This window comes from Podarcis tiliguerta, assembly GCF_965153285.1.
Source record: "Podarcis tiliguerta genome assembly, chromosome: 6".
NCBI classification, from domain to species: Eukaryota; Metazoa; Chordata; class Lepidosauria; order Squamata; family Lacertidae; genus Podarcis; species Podarcis tiliguerta.
Genome location: NC_139539.1, coordinates 38,795,522 through 38,813,329, shown reverse-complemented (window position 1 = coordinate 38,813,329; position 17,808 = coordinate 38,795,522). Strand labels below are relative to the sequence as shown.

The window sequence follows — 17,808 nt, the reverse complement described above, 5'->3', positions numbered from 1 at the left end:
AATGCAAAAAGAAGGGGAAGAAGCCAGAGAGCCCAGTTGAGTGAATCACATCCCAGCAAACCCCAGCAGAAGGAACAATGACTCAGAAGATGAGACTGGAAAATCAACCTTTTCATATTCTTATTCCAAGTTTCATTCTTCCTAACCTTTCCATATAACAGCAAGTTAAGAATGAATAAGTGTCAGGAGCTGAGATTTTTTGTTTTACTTTATTTTTATTGTTCATCATGGGGTGCCTAATGACATCAGAGTGTGTTGGACGTAAACAAGAGCTTTCACATTTCCTTATAAGCTTACATAACAAAAAGCAAACATGCTTAATCATCTGCTTTGAGGTTAAAAATCATTCTGATGCAGAAGAAAAACATTCAGTTCCTGTTTTAAAAAAAACAAATGCAAAATCAATGGCAGTAACAGTCTCACATTTGCCAAGGCAACTGTAACCAGATCCACAGAAGTGCACAAGCATATTGTGATCTGATGCATTGCTAGCACAGGCAATAAAATGTACCAGAAGTCATGTACTAGTGCTCGCAGAGACAGGTATTATTTTTGCACGAGCAAACAACAATGATATTAAATTTTAAAATATTTCAGTGCATGATTGTCCTTGTTTGACCTATTTATTTATTTACAAACTTCCCCACCCTATCCTTCATTTTTTTTAAAAAAAATCACATTCAGAAGGGCATTGCCATCAAAATACTGTGAAAAGTCCAATAAAAACAATGAATTATTAAAAACAAAACAAAGGCAGCATTAAAAGCAATTCAGCAGAAATAAAAATATATCAGTGATGAAAAAACCAACCTGTACCCTTCCAAATGCTTCAAAATCCCATTGTCTCTGACTGCTATGCATGTTGTAGGAGTTGTAGTCTAAAACATCTGGAAAGCTACAGGTTAGCTACCCTTGCTTTAAAGGTAAGCACCAACACTTTGAATTGTGCTTGGATGTGGACCAAGAGCTGGTGAGGGTCTTTAAGCCCTGGTGGGTTGTGTTCCCAATGACGGGTTTCAGCTAGCAGCCTGGTGGCTGTACTTTCAAACTATCAGTTGTTAACATCTGACCTGAAATGGAAACTGACATGCTCAGATGTACTTAATATTGTGCAGCAGACAGTCCCCTTAATGAAATTAACAACCTGTTTGAAGTCTTTGGATCATGGTGCTCACATTTAAATCCAAAATGCTGACTCAAACATAATAAAGATTTAGAATCTACTTCTCAAATTTCTCACTTCCTAAAAAGCATTTCCTTGAATGCTACAATTTGGAGCATTCCTAAGCTAAGAGAAAACTAAAAGGACAAAAACACGCTATGTAAAAGGAGAAGGAGAAGCAAAAACAGGTCAATAAATTACGTTATAGCTTTTCCTTTATAAAAATGTATAACACTGACAAAAGCTGAGGTATCTGTGTTAATAAATAAGTTTAAGTTAAAAATATATAGTATTGTGTAATACTGATTTCTTGTAACACCTTTGCAAAATATATTCCAGTTACAGAAGTTAGTTGTCCTGAGTAGAAAAAACTGTTTCATTTTTTCATCTTCATTGCCAGGTATTCTTCAATGTAGTTAATGAAAATGTCAAACTCTCCCATTGCTTTATAAATGCCTTTGCCTTGCAGCTGGAAAGGAAGAGGAGGGATAATTAATTACAAACTGAAGGAATAATAGTTATTGCAAGATAAATATGCATGCATTTTTCCATCATCTTTATTCTACTCTGGAGATTTGACATGTGACAGAATTTTGAACTCTGTTGACCAGGATTGAAGTGATACTTTCCAAGAAGGAGAGGCAAGCATGGGGAACAGGACTGGGAAGGGGATGGGCTGACAGAGCAAGACTGCCAGCCCCTCCCTGCGACAACACAGCTCTGCACCATTGTGTGAAGCCTAGCCTTCATTTCCCTGCCTTTATTCCATTCTGGCTTGAAGAAGGGAACAAAGGAGAATAATCATTTTTAAAAGAGGGTCTCCAGTGAAACAAAAGACTAAGTAAACATGCCACTTGGACAAATGGAGTAATAGATGAAAAATCACTGTTATTTAAAGGTTTCTGAGTGCATCATTTGGGACAATGAACACAAATTGCTAGTGTAAGAAGAATCTATCTCCATCAAGCAACCTACACAATTCCTCTTTACAGACATTACTGGATCAGTGCAGGATATACCGGTAGGTCACAGAAGGAAGCTGCTTTGAAACTACAACTTGGACTTCAAGACACTTTTTAACAGCATTCTTAATGTAATAGGAAGCAAGTCCTCATTTGTAACAGTACACAGCATAGGCATCACTTGGACATTACTTGGATGATACAGAAAATGAAAGAAAGTTGTTTGAAACTGAATGCTCACTCCAGACAGTAGAATATAGCATTTTCAGCTTCGCTGATTGAGTTGGAAAATAAAACATTAAGTACCACCTACAACTGGTTTATGTGTGTGTTTATTGTAGCCAGTGGCAACCTGCCCAAGGGTGTACATTGCATGCCCAGAAGAACACCTAAAAGCCCGGCTGCAAATACAAAGTTGCATTTCCTGCACCATGAAGTCAGCTTGCTCCCTCTCCTTAACTTCCACTTGACAGTGCTAGTCTTCTCAGGTTTTAAATGTTTTTAAACTGGCAAGCCACAGAGTTATTTGGAAGGATCCAATCTACAGTGTATGTATTAATCCAGAAGAGTAGCAAGAGGATGCATGACTCTCACACACTAATTGTTTTGGCTCTTTGATGTACTGTGCAAAGCCTCTAAACAAGGGTGTTTAGCCATGTGATATAGGAACGTACCTTTTCATAGGTTTCTTTGATGTTTCTTATTGTTTTACTCTCCTTTTCACAGATGAAGAACCTATGCTGAAAAGAGGAAGCAGAAGAATGGTGAATTCAGTGGTTTTCTTCTGGTTATCCTTGAAAATCCTAAGAGCTCTACTGCGCATTGGCCTGATTCAGCAAGGAAGAGCCATTAGTGCAAAGAAGAGCCACCCATGCAATCAGCTGCTGTCTATGCAAGGGATACAGATGTGTTCCACTGGTGATGCTCATCCAGGCAACACGGAACAAGCTGGATACATCTTTGGCCTGGTGGGGATGTGCACCACAATCCAAAGCCAAGCACCATGGAACGCAAAATCAGAGACGGAAGAGGGTAACTTCTGCTTTGTTTCAGTGCAAATGCCTTTCCCTACAGCTCTATACTTGGCAAAGGTCCAGCCCAACTCTGATGCGTAAGTTCATGAATACCCCTTAGTCCTAGAAAAGAGCTTTGAGAGGAGAGTTTCCTCTTGCAACTCTGCTAAGCACAGAGGGTTTCCTTGTGGCCTTGCGTGCTTGTTTTCTGAGTCATACTGTGACCAGATGACACAGTGAGGACACCACAGCAAAGTAATGTTAGGATGTGGCACTGAATAGCTCTGTCATCTGTAGTTGTGCCTTTGTAGAAGCAGCAGCTTTAGGTAAGAATTTTACGTAAGGTTTATGAAAGAAGACATCAGCACTTAACTTATATATTTATCCATAGGCTGTATGATAAAATGGTCAGTTTGTGCAGTCCCATACATAATAATCCTCTCTCTCTGTGCTTTATTAATCTGCTTATGAGGTCACCATTATAGAGAAGGCAACCTCATTCCTGAAGAAACTACAACACTGTGCTTAATGAATACAGCTATGTCAAAGACCACGTGCATCCTACAGTTGTGTGCAGAAATTGTTACTGGGTGCAGAATTGAGTACAGAAAGAATCTTGAATTTAATTTAGCTTCTAGACCTGAAGGTTGTGAAGATCTGTTCGAAATGGTGTAAGTCATGCACAGTGAAACTTTAAATCTAGAGGACAGGCTGTGCTGGATTTCTAGTATCTGCCGTGCCGCAAATGACTTTTTGCATTTGCTTAAATAGCAGTAACAAAATTAATTTGGCAAAATAAGCAAAGTTATGCACATTGTATGCTTACGATGCATAATTTCTACATATTATGGATTATGCTTTTCTTGGGACAAAATTGTGATTACCTGGGAGGAGACATTTTTTATCTTTTTTGTAGCCCAGAATATACATAACACTGACTCTGACACCTGAAGAAATGGTGAAGGCACCTTGGCAATGCCTACATTTTTGAAATCTCTAATACAGGGGTTCCCAAACTTGAGTCTCCTGCCTTCCCTAGCTAGCAGGACCAGTGCTCAGGGATTATGGGAACAGTAATCCAAAAAACAACTGGAGACCCATGTTCTGGCTTATATTTCTGTCCCCACAACACTTTTTACAAATAGAAGTGGAAACTATTCTCTTATCTTTCAAAATAATATATTGCACTTGAGAATGTAGTCCCATTTTGTAGAGCACTAATTTTGCCTAATGAACATGCTGTTTGTTTCTAGGGTCTAAGCACCATTGGATGCCATATTTCACTCCTCTTGAGCAGTTCCACAGAGGCAGGAAACTGCAGTTTGATTGGGAGCATGGCAGGTGGCCTAGGAAAGGAAACGGGCCGACTTACACAGCGCTTGATTGTCTGTCTCAGATCCAGCAGCCTCTCTCCAAGAAAGTCGACAGTCCGCTGAATGGCGCTGCCAGTGGTTACGTTGGGCAAAACAACTTCCAGATAAAACTGTATCATTTCTGCCACTGACTGACAGCCCAAGTACCCCTAAAGGAAGAGGAGACAATAATAATGGTAAGAGCACATGAATAAGGCATTTCAGAAATAAGATGGCTCATTATGACTTTTGTTCCATGGATTACGATGTACACATATGACAATTCTGTCGCTCTAAACAATGTTTTCTTACTTCAGAGTTTCCTTGTGCTACTTGATAAGCCAAGATAAACCCTCCCCAAACACGCACATGACATACTTGGAAACTGATGCAAAAAATAATAAAACAATAATACAAATAAAAATTGTGACTCCATAGGCTGCCAACTTATTTATTTCAGTAAATTTTCTATAACGTCTTTCCATTGCTCCATCATAGTGCATGGCAATAATTTTTTTTTTGATACATGTAAATTAACTATAACATCATTAAAACTCCTATTATCCCTAAAAATAAAACAACACAGAGAAAGCCTCAGTTAGCTCCTGATTGCTTGATTACTCCCAGTTGACAAGAGACCTGAACTCCCCTGCTCTTTAAGATCAAAAGAAGAAGTGCTGCTATAAGTGAGAGAATAACTCCCCTGAGTTATGCTGGACTCTACCTAGTAGATATTTCTTGCTTCTATTGTCTATTCATTAGATCACACTATGCATTCACTGAACAAAGCCCCGTGCAACCTCAACACTTTTGAAAGGGAATGACTTCTTGGGATATTTTGTTCAGAACTGTTTTTTTTCAGGCAAAGGTACACTGAATACTGCTTTTCTTAGTCAGGCTTCTAACAACCTAAATATTATACAGCAATGCTGACTGTTATAGGGTTGGCACTGTTGCAATTTCCCCTACAAGTTCCTCACAAGTAAGTACTGTATGTGGAAATGGAAAGTGGGAGTTAAGGGAGATGAGGTGCAATCAAGGATTTTAACAGTACAGACTTAGAATACAAATGCATATAATAACATGCATTTCAAAACAGCATCTTCTAGCTCTCAACACACATACACTGGCAGATTCACATTATTGTGAATTGTTGTTGTTGTTGTTATTTCTATACAACCCTTCATCCGAAGATCACAGGATGGTTTACGATATAAGAAAGACCCTCTTGCCTGACATGATGTCTAAAATATTGGTCTCATAGTTTATTTCTGCCAAGGAACATCTTTCCATGACCCCATAGATCAGCACGGACTTATTTCCAAATAGCGTGAAGACAATTGAAATCTCACCTTGAAATCTTCCAGTAAATCCTCTTTTAACAACATGGTCTCCAGCTCATCATCTCTGGCTTGCTATAAGAGTATGCAATGAAGAAGACTCAGATAAGTGTGACCCCACTTATCAGCAAAAAGTTTAGAGCATCTAGTATCGCCCAGTTTCTTTTACATGTGAGCATTCAGATTTGATGCAACTTCTTATCTGAGGGTCTTCCCTCTCTACTGCATCCACTCGTAGATAATAGCTATGACAAATATTGTTACAGCAAGCTTTTAATTGCACAGGATATATATACATTATAGTATATGCCTAAACTTTTGTGAATGATTAAACTCAGATTTCAAATGTATGGCTATCAAAAAGCTCAGAAATACAACAGTAAAAGCAATATACACTTAAATGTAATCACCAGCCTTCTCTCATGCATGTCTAAAAAAATGGGGCAATGGATATAGAGTTTCAGCTATTCATACATTTCATCTGTTATTGTTGTCCTTCACACATGCATATCAACTTTCTCCAAAAATCTGGACATTCATGGTAACATAGAATAACATAAATGTTACTCAGATCCCCTTAGAAACATTTTGGTTCCTAAAAAGTTTTCTCCCCTTCCCAAAATCAGAAAATGAGTTAACCTTAGAAGTTTTTCTTGTCAGTTTCAATCACAACTGTTCACATAATTTCATTAGACAGCATTTGAAATGAAAGGCACAATCCATCAAAAAATTCACTGAATCCCATTCATTTTGTTGGGGCTTGCACAGGAGAAATTCTTGGTTGTTTGTGTCCCAAGCAATGCATCTCTTGTACTTATCAGTAAGTATTTATTTTATTAAATGTCTATCTCACCTTTCTTCCCAAAAGTGTCCAGGATGGCAAACAGAAAAATAATAAAACAATACAACAATATTTTTTTAAGCTGCTTAAAACACGTCAACAGAAAACATTTTTTTTAAAAAAATCAAAACATGGAAAAACAAATAGCACAGTAAGCTATGTTAAGTGTTTTCAATTGCTATACAAAAAGAAGCAAAGCCTTTTTCCTCCACTCTTCCTAAACTCTGGATCCAATAGAAGCTGCTAGAGGAAGAAAGGATCGTCATACTCACAAAATAATCTCTAATCTCATGAAACGTGACCCGCAACTCTCGGAGCTTGTGAGGCAGGATGTCTGCAAAACGCTTACAGCTGCTTTCGGAGAGATGGCCCTGTGCATTCTCGAGGTTGAGCACCAGGGACAGAAGAGTAAAGGCTCTGAGAGAGTTCATGCCTTCACAGATTTCCTTTGTGGTTCAGCTCAATTTGCAAGAGGCAAAAAGCCAGATCTGAATGCCCATCACCTTGATTGGCTCCTAATTTATACCATCCAGCTTCCTTCCTCATTTCGCAGGATATGGTACTCAAATTAACCAAAAGGTCAACCTCTTCCCATAAAAAGTTTTTTTTTTAAATAGAAAAAGAATTGCCAAGACCCCTTCCTTCTATCTTTTTACATAATTTCCTTCTTGTAAATTTAAATGTAGGAAAGGAGAAAGGAAAGATTGTGCTGTGTTAATTACAGTATGATGGAAACATAAAAAGGTGCTTTTCTCATTTATCATGGTATTTTGTTCCTTTAGTTCCTAAATTTTAGGTAAATGTCCTTATTGTAAGGGAGAAAATGACCTTTCACTATTTAAATCTCTGAAAACCCAATTAAATTGTTGTTTTTCCTGTTAAACTGCCACAACTGGTAGGCAAATCAATTTCAGATTTTTAAAACACATCTCTGAAAAGCGTAAAGGTTTTCCCCCAACTATGTAAAATCCCCATATAGATCTCAATGCAAATAAGGATTAACCAGACAAAAATAACACAAGAGATTAATTGTAAAACAATATATCCTGTTCGTTTCATGTTTGCTAAGGAGATGCAGCTAAAATCCCCATGGGTTTAATATATCACCTATTTCAACTGCAAATATTATTCCTGACACTTTTAAATTTTTGCACTTTTCTAAATATATATATGTATGTTTTTCTGTATTGTTGAGCGCTGCATAGTTCTGCTCTGGGCTGTTTTCACCATGACCAGACTATCTCTGTTCAACACTGAGGAACCTACGAGGTTCCACTGGTCTCTGGGGGTGGACCATACAAGGTAAGACTGCCACCAAAAGTCCAAACTTCACCTGGAAGTGGTCTCACCACAACAACATGCTAAGGCACTCCACTCTATCCAGACCACCCCTCTCTCTACTGGGAGCAAGGGCTAGATCAAGGGTACACCTGCTCTGTGCATTGGCCAGATAACCATATGGTATGAAACAGTCCCATGGCGGCCATGAAATCTTGGGCTGGCCTCGAGGTATTTGCAGCACACACGCTGAAGTCACCCAGGACAAGAGACCTGGGTGGTTCTTCCAAAACCACACTGGAGGCAGTCTGTAGCTCAGTAAGGGAGGCTGTTGAGCTGAAAGGTACACCAAGAGTATTCCCAGCCTGCCTCCATGACTGACATGGAATGCAGACGAGTAGTGGGAGGTACCAGCTGGGGAACCCCCCAGGGAAGAAGGCTCAGACCAAGGAATTGGTGATAGAATGACAATGAGTGGTCAGAGGGAGAAGAGAGAGCAGATCAGGAGGAGGAGGTGCTGAAAGCTGAAGAGGTATCAGGGTTTAGTGAGCAGAAAGAGGCTGTGGCAGAGTCAGAGTGGAAGCTGAAGAGGAGGGAGGCCAAGAGGTAGATTGGTGGTGGCTGCTGAAGAAGCCAGGGAGTGCCCCCTCTTGCTGTGACCAGCTCCCCTCCTCCCTGGACAAAGAAAGAAAAGTCGAAGGAGCCTTAGATTGCTTGGGAAGGACCTGAAGACGAAGGAGTCTTAGAGAACAGAGGGAAGGAGGGGACCTTCTGTCCTTGCACCTGCCTCATTGGGGCAAAACCTGCTGGGAACAGTTGCTGCGCTCACCAGTTAATTTCACAGACACTCTCTGAGTTATTGCTAACCTGCTCCCAACCCCTGCCTTGACAATGACCCCACACCAGATGCAGTGCAGCTCCCATGCAGAGAGGTTTCTTAGTAAATGACAGTTAACTTCTATGAACTGTGGCAAATGTCTCCCACTCCCCAACCCTCCGGTCAGAACTGAAGCTGCTCAGAGTGCCCAGGTGGGCACAACCATGTCAGGTTAGGGACATCCCCCACCCATCTCAATTATGCAGACTAGATCAGCCTGTTTATTCACAATAAGATAATGGATCAGCACGGTCTTATAAGGAACCAGCCTAGCATTCAGTAACAACAACAGCAGTCCATTGGGCACAGCTTCCAATGATACCACAGGTGGGAAGGTGGTTAGTGCAAGCAACATAACGCATGTTTCTATAAGTCTCCATCTGACCCACCCCCCTCCAGCCATGTCCTCTTCTCCCCCCACCCAAACCACTGGCATGCTTGATTATCTGTGAGTCCTCCTTACTCTGTCTCCCTCCCAGCCACATCTTTCGAGCCCCCTCCCCTCAGAATGCACACCCTGTTCCAGGCCCTCGCAAACTCACAGTGCAGGCAGTACAATCCTACGTATGTTTGCTTAGAAGCTGCTCCAGTGTAGTTCAGTAGGACTTAGAAGCTGCGATCCTAAATGTACTGACAATTATAATATTATAATCAGAGGACTTTGGGAAAACAGCACTGTTCTGCTGTCAATATGTACTTTGGACGGCTAGGAGAAACTCCTACTGGCATCCTTTCAAATGTTATGTTTGGAACAAATGCCACAGGCAAGTACAAAGTGCTCCTGAAGTGAATGGGAGACTATAATTGTGCTTTGCAGACAGTTTTTGCATAAGTATGTCAACATCTGTCAATAGATTTGAGATGCGATAGCTAGGTGGGACCTCTGTAATATCTAGAGGCAGATGCACCTAGCATAGTAGATGCTGGCGACAACCAAGAAGAGAGGACCACCAACTGGCTGTCATGCTTGTGAGCTTCCAGAGGCCACTGGCTGGTCACTGCTGAGTTTTATTTAGTAAGGCAATTCTTCCATTCTTCCATGAAATGTCTGTGTTCTAACCTTTTCTGCAGTGGGTGGGGGAGGAAATTTACATTTGTAGAATCTGAATTTTTTTTTTTTAAAGGTGGTTGATTCCAGTAATATTTCAGCATGGATTTGATTTGATTTGCTTATTGCACATGTTCTCTCTTTCCCAGATTCTTTTTCTTGATGTCAGCACATACAGCATTATACTTGGGGTAACTGGATTGCCTCTCAGAATGTGTCATTAAAACTGCTTCTCTATCATATTCCATCTTAAAGTGGTCTTTTTAAAGTCTCTTGAGGGAATTGTGTATTTTATATACTTGCAGTGGTGGACTATTGTGTAATGAAGAAACAGAAGGGGTGGAAAATTACATGGGTAGGGGAAAAGGGATGCGGTCTGCACACTCATATAAACCAGGAAAGCGGACCATAGTGGCAACAGGAGCGCTGTTACTACTGCTGCCTTCACCTCACTTCACAAGTTCTAATATTTTTACTTACAATTCAAGATGCTAATTGATATAGTCAATAAAACTCTGAAACAGCCATGGGCCATAAATACTGTAGCTTCAATGTGAATTTTCTGTCACTTAAACCTATTGATTTCACTGGTCTTAAGCATGCCTAAACTCTGCTGCATGATGGACAAGCCCTTTAGTCTCGGAGTATGATATTATACAAATGTACGACTGGTCTATAGGAAAGCTTTCTCACATATTTTGCTTTATTAATGGCAGTTATAATAGCATTAGTAATCATTCAGACTGGATTTCAAGATTTGATATTTTAAGATTTAAAATATGTGCTGTTAATCAGCAAATATAGAATCTTGATTGCTATAATGACTGGGTTTCTTTTTCATATACAACTGTACTAGCATTTTCTATTTTTTGTCCCAACGTTTTAAAATAAGATAGTTATAAACAATACCTAAATTCTATTCATTGTCTTATTTATCGCAAAGTGCCAACATGGCGATTTAACCTGTATATCTCAGTTTTCCTCTGTGTTTCATGTTTCTTCTTTATGACTGCTGTTGTAATAAATAATCCTTCATTAAATTATATTTTCATTGATATCTAATTTTATGGTATAACTCAGTGCTTTTTTACTAAAAAATGTTTAGGGGTACTCTCATTTTGACTCAAGAAAACCACCACCGGGGGGAAATAAATGCAGTTCAAATTGGGAAAAATAAATACAATGAATTTCTTCTCCCATTAAATTCACAAAATGTTTAGGGGTATGCGTCCCCCTGTGTCCCCACTGAAAAAAAAAGCACTGGTATTACTGCAAAACAAAGTGGTGTTATGAGCCATCAAACCTCGGAAATACAGTGGTGCCTCGCAAGACGAAAAGAATCCGTTCCGCGAGTCTCTTCGTCTTGCGGTTTTTTTCGTCTTGCGAAGCAAGCCCATTAGCGGATTAGCGCTATTAGCGGTTTAGCGGCTATTAGCGGCTATTAAAGTCTTAAGGATTAGCGGATTAGCTGCTAAAAGGCTATTAGCGGCTATTAAAGGCTTAAGGGATTAGCGGATTAGCTGCTAAAAGGCTATTAGCGGCTTAGATCAGCTGTTAAGCGGCTTAGATCAGCTGTTAAGCGGCTTAGCGAACAGCTGTTAAGCGGCTTAGGGGCTTGGGGAAAAGGGGGGGAGGGGGGAAAAAACCCCAGGAATCGCAAGACATTTTCGTCTTGTGAAGCAAGCCCATAGCAAATTCGTTTTGCGAAGCACCTCCAAAACGGAAAACCCTTTCGTCCAGCGGGTTTTCCGTCTTGCGAGGCATTCGTCTTGCGGGGCACCACTGTACATTTTTTCCAGAAGGTTCCACAATTCTGGCCACTAGTGTACACTGGAGGGCTGTACTAAGAGCCACCCTCTCCCAATTTTTAATATGAGATAATAATGATCGTCTGCGTGTGCAAACCCAACCAGATGGGCAGGGTATAAATAATAATAATATTTATTACTATATAATTTATTATATATAATTATATATATATATTTATTATTATTATTATTAGCCATTTCTTCGGCTGCTGTTTGATCGCAGCCTCCATGGAATGAATTTCTCTGTTGGCTTCCGCGGGAAAGCCCAGGGAACATGTAAACCCAGCAGCCCCTTCTTAGGTTGGCGTCTTTATATGCTTACTGACCTGGGAGTTAAGCCCTGCTGAACTCAAGGCAGCTTACTCCCAAGTAGGAAAAACAGACTGGCTTGAGGCCCTGGTGCTGCAGGCTTTGGATGGTACGCGTGAGCCCTCCTCTCCTCCTCCTCCTCCCCCACCCCCAGCACGGAAGCTACGGCTCGGCTGGGGCGATGGCGCGTGTGCCCACAGAGAAGGCTCTGAGTGCCCTCTCTGGCACACATGCCATAGGTTCACCACCACTGGGCCAGAGGCTGCAGGGTACTTCATAAATCAAAAAATGTGAGCTAATCTTTCCATATTGGTGGACGGACCATAGGTAGAACATCTGTTTTGCATGCAGAAGATTCCAGGTTCTACATTGAGTTTAAAAGACCATGTAACATGTGATGGAAGACTTCTGCCACTCAGAGTGGACAATGCTGGGCTAGATGGGGGGTGGGGAGAAAGCAGCTTTCTATATTTGCTGGAGTCTTGCCCAATATGAAGACAAAAGTGAATTGAATTTTTTACATTATCTCTGAATGGATATCAATAATAATTTGGATAATATTGTGCAATGTTTTTATCCTGGCTACTGTCCCACACTTCTTTCTCTCCATCATTATTTTTGATCTAACGGAATGTGTTGAATTATAAAAAGGTAAAGGTACCCCTGCCCGTACGGGCCAGTCTTGACAGACTCTAGGGTTGTGCGCCCATCTCACTCAAAGAGGCCGAGGGCCAGCGCTGTCCGGAGACACTTCCGGGTCACGTGGCCAGCGTGACATCGCTGCTCTGGTGAGCCAGAGCCTCACACGGAAACGCTGTTTACCTTCCCGCTAGTAAGTGGTCCCTATTTATCTACTTGCCCCCGGGGGTGCTTTCGAACTGCTAGGTTGGCAGGCGCTGGGACCGAACAACGGGAGTGCACCCCGCCGCGGGGATTCAAACCGCCGACCTTTCGATCGGCAAGCCCTAGGCGCTGAGGCTTTTACCCACAGCGCCACCCGCGTCCCTATCCTATACCTATCCTCTTTTATGGGTTATGCATATCAAAGTAGGTGTGGCCAAGATGTGATACTAGACTCAGTGGGAATGGCAGATCTCAAGGCTATTTACCAAGTCTTTCCCAACAGCTATTCTACACAGTTTGGAAACTGTTTGGAAATTCATAGGCTGCAAAATTTCTAACAGCTGGCATTAAAAGCCACTCTGAATCTCAACTTGTATAATTTTTTATCTGGCAATTTTATGTGTTCAGTTGCATTTTTATGTTTGATGTACTCTGGAAATATATTGCAATAGCTGAAGGCTGATGTAAATAATTGTTTTCCTTTGTACACACTGCCTTGTGTGACAGTTTTCTGGTCTGTGACATGGTTGGCTTGCTTAAATGTTTTGGAAGGCATCGCTGTGGTCAATCACCAGTGCTTACACAAAATAAATACTGTTGAAAGACTGGTGATGATTGGAATACTCCAAAAGCTGCCTCTTATTTGAATGATTTTAAAAAAACATTTCTTCTTTGTAAATTTGACAAGTAAAGTAGAAGAAGAGAAAGGGGGAAATGAAATAAAAAGAAAGAAAGAAAGAAAGAAAGAAAGAAAGAAAGAAAGAAAGAAAGAGACAGTCTACAGTTAATACTACTAATAGCAGTAAACAACGAACAATTCACATTGCAGATACAGGGACCATAATTTCATGAATCTTAAATGAATCATATAAATTAATATATGCCTGCCAGATACCAAAATAGGTATCCACGCAGAATTGACATATATGTGAAATATGTTGGATGCAGCCAGGGCAGTGAGTTCATTAGAACATTGTGTAATAGACAGTGGGTATTTCTCCTTGTAGCAATACGGTATATATAAATTGCTTAGCCACCATAATAGCTCACAAAGTTCACTTTTGTTGTCCAGACTTTATTCCTATATTCCTTTGGAATATAGTTTTAAAATACACAAACAGCTGCAAATATCAAGGGTTTTACCAGTATAAAATTGATGTGTCAACAATGTGAGACTAAAAAGAATATATTACTGTGCATGCCCTTGTCATGTGTCTCAACAAGGCATTTCCAGCATTACATCTCCAGCACCTAGCTGTTTGAGACAGTGCCTTTCTATAAACATCTGTAGGTCATTGTATACATTTGTAAGTCATTGAAGTTTCTCAGAAGCAGAAAGGTTTATGATAACCTTAAGCATTCTGCTCAGTTCTGGATGTCTATGTCTGAACACATGGGACCAAAAGGCGAGAACTGAACACTCAAACAATTTCCTCCAACACAGCATGTTTGCATTTCCATTTTTCTAGTATAACGCAGTCTATTCATTTATTTATCTCCTGCTTTGTGGTTGGATTAAAAACATATTATTAGCGACAATTTCTAGCTCTAGTTTTCATGAAAGAGAAAGCATTAATCAAACTGGCCTCGTGTGAGATTGCCACAGTTTCATGTTAGTTTCGTATTCACAGAACGCTGATATGACGCGCAACCTTTTCTCCTGCATCATGGTTTTCTAAAACACCCAGTTCTTTTGTGTCATTCAGCATCTTTGGTCTGGTGGAATAATCCTCTCATAATACTGCATTCATTTAGGAAGCAATTAAACAAGATATGGATCAAAATGCCCCGCTTTTGACAACCATATATGTAGACATGTCAGATTGGGGCTGTGGGGCTGCAAACCTTTCACCACAGTTTTCCCCCCTCAGTCTAACTCTCCTGAATCCCCCCCCCCCCCCAAAGTTGATGGGCATTGCCATTCCAATGGTGTGCATGAGCCATGTAATATGATCAATTATGTGGGGTGGGGCTTACCTCCCCCCCCCCCATATTTTATTCAAGTTGGCACCCCTGCACTGTACTCTTTGTATCCTAAAGCATTTTTAATACACCCACATCCCTCTGTATGCTCTTTAGGAATAAGATGCGTTGGTATCATGCGTAGGAAGCATGTTACTATTTTCTGCAGATCGTGACCGTGCAGTTTCAGTTTTAATTCCTAAGCTTTGCTTATTGGCATACTTGGAATTCAAACTGACAACAGCTGTGTACTTGGTGAAACAGAAATCCAGGAGGAAAATGTTAGATAATATATCTTCTTTCTCTCTTTTAATTTTTTCCCCAAAAACATTTTCAGAATGAAAAATAATACCATCTATATTTTCTACTGTGAGCACAGGAAATACCCGATGATATATTTATTTTATTTTAAACTTTATACACCACCCTTCATCATAAGATCTCAGGGTGGTTTACAGAATAAAAGCGTACAATAAGCATGATGCTGCATTCAGGAAAAGCTCATGCAAAGGAAATATGTGCCTGGCATCATATTACATCTATACTTAGAACTCTGTTCTGGTTGATATCCATCTGTCTTAGGAGACAATGGAGCCTTTGAGGGTAACGTCAAACTGTTGGAAGGTTACAGCACCTGCTGTGGCTGTAGAGGCTGATATGGGAGAGACATGTTTTGTTGCAGCTGGGGTAGATGAACTATGTAATAAGTGAATTAAAATCAAGGTGACTGGATGCAATGCAACAGTTTTTTAAATGGCTGGTTTGGGGTCATTCCTTTCCCATCATCTGCCAAAAAAGCCCTAATAATCTGGCAAGGTGTCCTGGTTCCTGCCCAACACATGCAAGCAGCGACTCTTATTTATAAGTAAGAGATCTTTACTCAGACAAGTATTGGTACAGGCTCAGGAGCAGGCAGTGCTCAGGAGGCACAATTCAGCAGGACAAGAAGTTCAGAACTGGACACAAGAGACAAAGATGTGCCCCCAAAAGCTCCTCTCCCACCAGCTTTTAAAGACAAAGTGTGGTGTGATCACCCGTGAAACTCTCACGGGTGAGAATGCATTGTGAGAATGTAAAGCTTTGAAGCGCACTCTGTTAGGGCAGGTGGGTCTGCTCCTATCTGTGAAGGAAGCATCTGGTTCCAGGAGACAAGGCTGCACCCTCCTATTCAGACTCCATTTCTGTCTTTGCCACCTTCATGCTCCCCCATTGGCTGATCAACCCCCATTCCCGCTCCTTCTCTGAGGCTGGCTGCTCCACAGGAAGGTCAGAGAGGAGAGCCAGCCTCCCCGCTCCCCCTTGCAAAGTGTCCCCCGCTCTCCTCCAACCCAGGTTCTACCATTCAGCCTCCTTCTGTTTCTTTCTTCTCCTGTGTCAAAGCCTGCCAGTCCAAGTCCAAGCCTGACAGTAATGTGGATCTCAAGACACAAGGAAGCCTAACTGCTTGCAAAGGACACAGAGGGTATATACACAAATCATAACCAAAAGACTGAGTTTGTTAGTGACCTAAAAGAGTGTGGGTGGGTAGGTGCTAAATGGAAAGTGAAGAGTGGTGTGCAACGTATCTCATAGGAAAGCTTTCTCACCATTACCGAATGTTAAGGAACCCAGAGGCAGAAGCAGTTTATTGAGTGGAGAGGAGCCACTGCACAAACTTCCCGGCAGGTGTTGTCACTGTTGCTTACCAGAAAGAAGAGGGGAAGAATGAGATGGTAGGGAAGTCAGCATGGTGCAAACAACAACAGAGCCAATCTGAGGCACCTGCTCATGTGTTTGCACCATGCTGTCCTCCTCACCCCCTTGCTCTTTCCCTTTTTTCTCCTGGTAAGCAACAACAACCCACCTGCCGGGAAGCTAACATAGCAGCTCTTCCCCACCCCATGACCACTTCTGCCCAGAAGTCGCCAGAACTACTGATCAAACAAATCTGCGGTTGATTTACCCAATATAGCCTGGTCTGCCAGGCAGTTGCTCTCCAATATCTCCGGCAAAAGTATTTCCCAATCCTGTTGCCTGATGAAGGTGAAGGGATGTTGTGGGGCTCTCAGTATAGTGGTTTCTTGGTTCTTGAACTGAAACCATTCTGGGAGTGTGTAGGCTTATGGCCTGATTGGAGCAACAAAGCTGCATTCTGTTTGATTCAGTTTGGTGCAGAGGTCTGTGTTAACTGGCTGCCACAGCACAGAAATAGGCAAACTGGACTTGCAGGATGAATATCTCACAAGGTGAGAGATTGAGAGATGACAGGAAGGCTCCCAGGTGAGAGCTGGGAGGGTCTGTCATTTTCTGTGGTGGCCGGGATTAAGAGCTACTTTTGGATAGAGAGAAGATCCTGCATTTGTGCACTGTTCTGTATTTTAGATATCCAGCTGCTGATTTTTCTCCTCCTTTATTTTTTGTATGCTGTCCCTGCTATGAGAATCTGTATTTTATTATGTACTTATTGTATTTATATAACTGTTTTGATTTTTACATTGTATAGATATTGTGTTATGTATTGGCACTTATGTTCTATGTTGCAAGCCCACCCTGCGATCAGTATACCTGAAGGAGCGTCTCCATCCCCATTGTTCTGCCCGGACACTGAGGTTCAGCACCGAGGGCCTTCTGGCGGTTCCCTCACTGCGAGAAGCCAAGTTACGGGTAACCAGGCAGAGGGCCTTCTCGGTAGTGGCGTCCACCCTGTGGAACGCCCTCCCACCAGATATCAAAGAGAAAAACAACTACCAGACTTTTAGAAGACATCTGAAGGCAGCCCTGTTTAGGGAAGTTTTAATGTTTAATGGACTATTGAATTTTAATATTCTGTTGGAAGCCACCCAGAGTGGCTGGGGAAACCCAGCCAGATGGGTGGGGTATTTATTATTATTATTATTATTATTATTGGCAGAATGACCACTCCCCACATTAAATGGGGGGGCGGGCACCCTTTGTGTGGTTGCGTGCAGCCCCCGGGACCCTATGCGGCACCATTAACACAGGCTTGGCTTGGCCTTCCCCAGGTGGGATACCT

At 41.4% G+C, this 17,808-nt stretch overlaps 2 protein-coding genes across 2 annotated transcripts in view; one reads left to right on the top strand and one right to left on the bottom strand.

Moving 5' to 3' along the window:
• Positions 1-195: 195 nt before the first annotated feature.
• IL10 (interleukin 10) lies at positions 196-9,433 on the bottom strand. The gene is made up of 5 exons (XM_083447208.1): positions 6,943-9,433; positions 5,842-5,904; positions 4,510-4,659; positions 2,799-2,864; positions 196-1,631 (listed from the first exon to the last, which is right to left on the bottom strand). Exons 1-5 carry the CDS (start codon positions 7,099-7,101, stop codon positions 1,539-1,541), a joined length of 531 nt encoding a protein of 176 aa, XP_083303334.1. The 5' UTR covers positions 7,102-9,433; the 3' UTR covers positions 196-1,538.
• Positions 9,434-9,608: 175 nt separating this feature from the next.
• Positions 9,609-17,808, top strand: part of LOC310679377 (interleukin-20-like) — a 53,970-nt gene continuing 45,770 nt past the window's right edge. The window contains exon 1 of the mRNA XM_083444601.1: positions 9,609-9,840. The gene's annotated coding sequence lies outside the window, so the exon portion shown is untranslated. The remainder of the gene's footprint in view (positions 9,841-17,808) is intronic.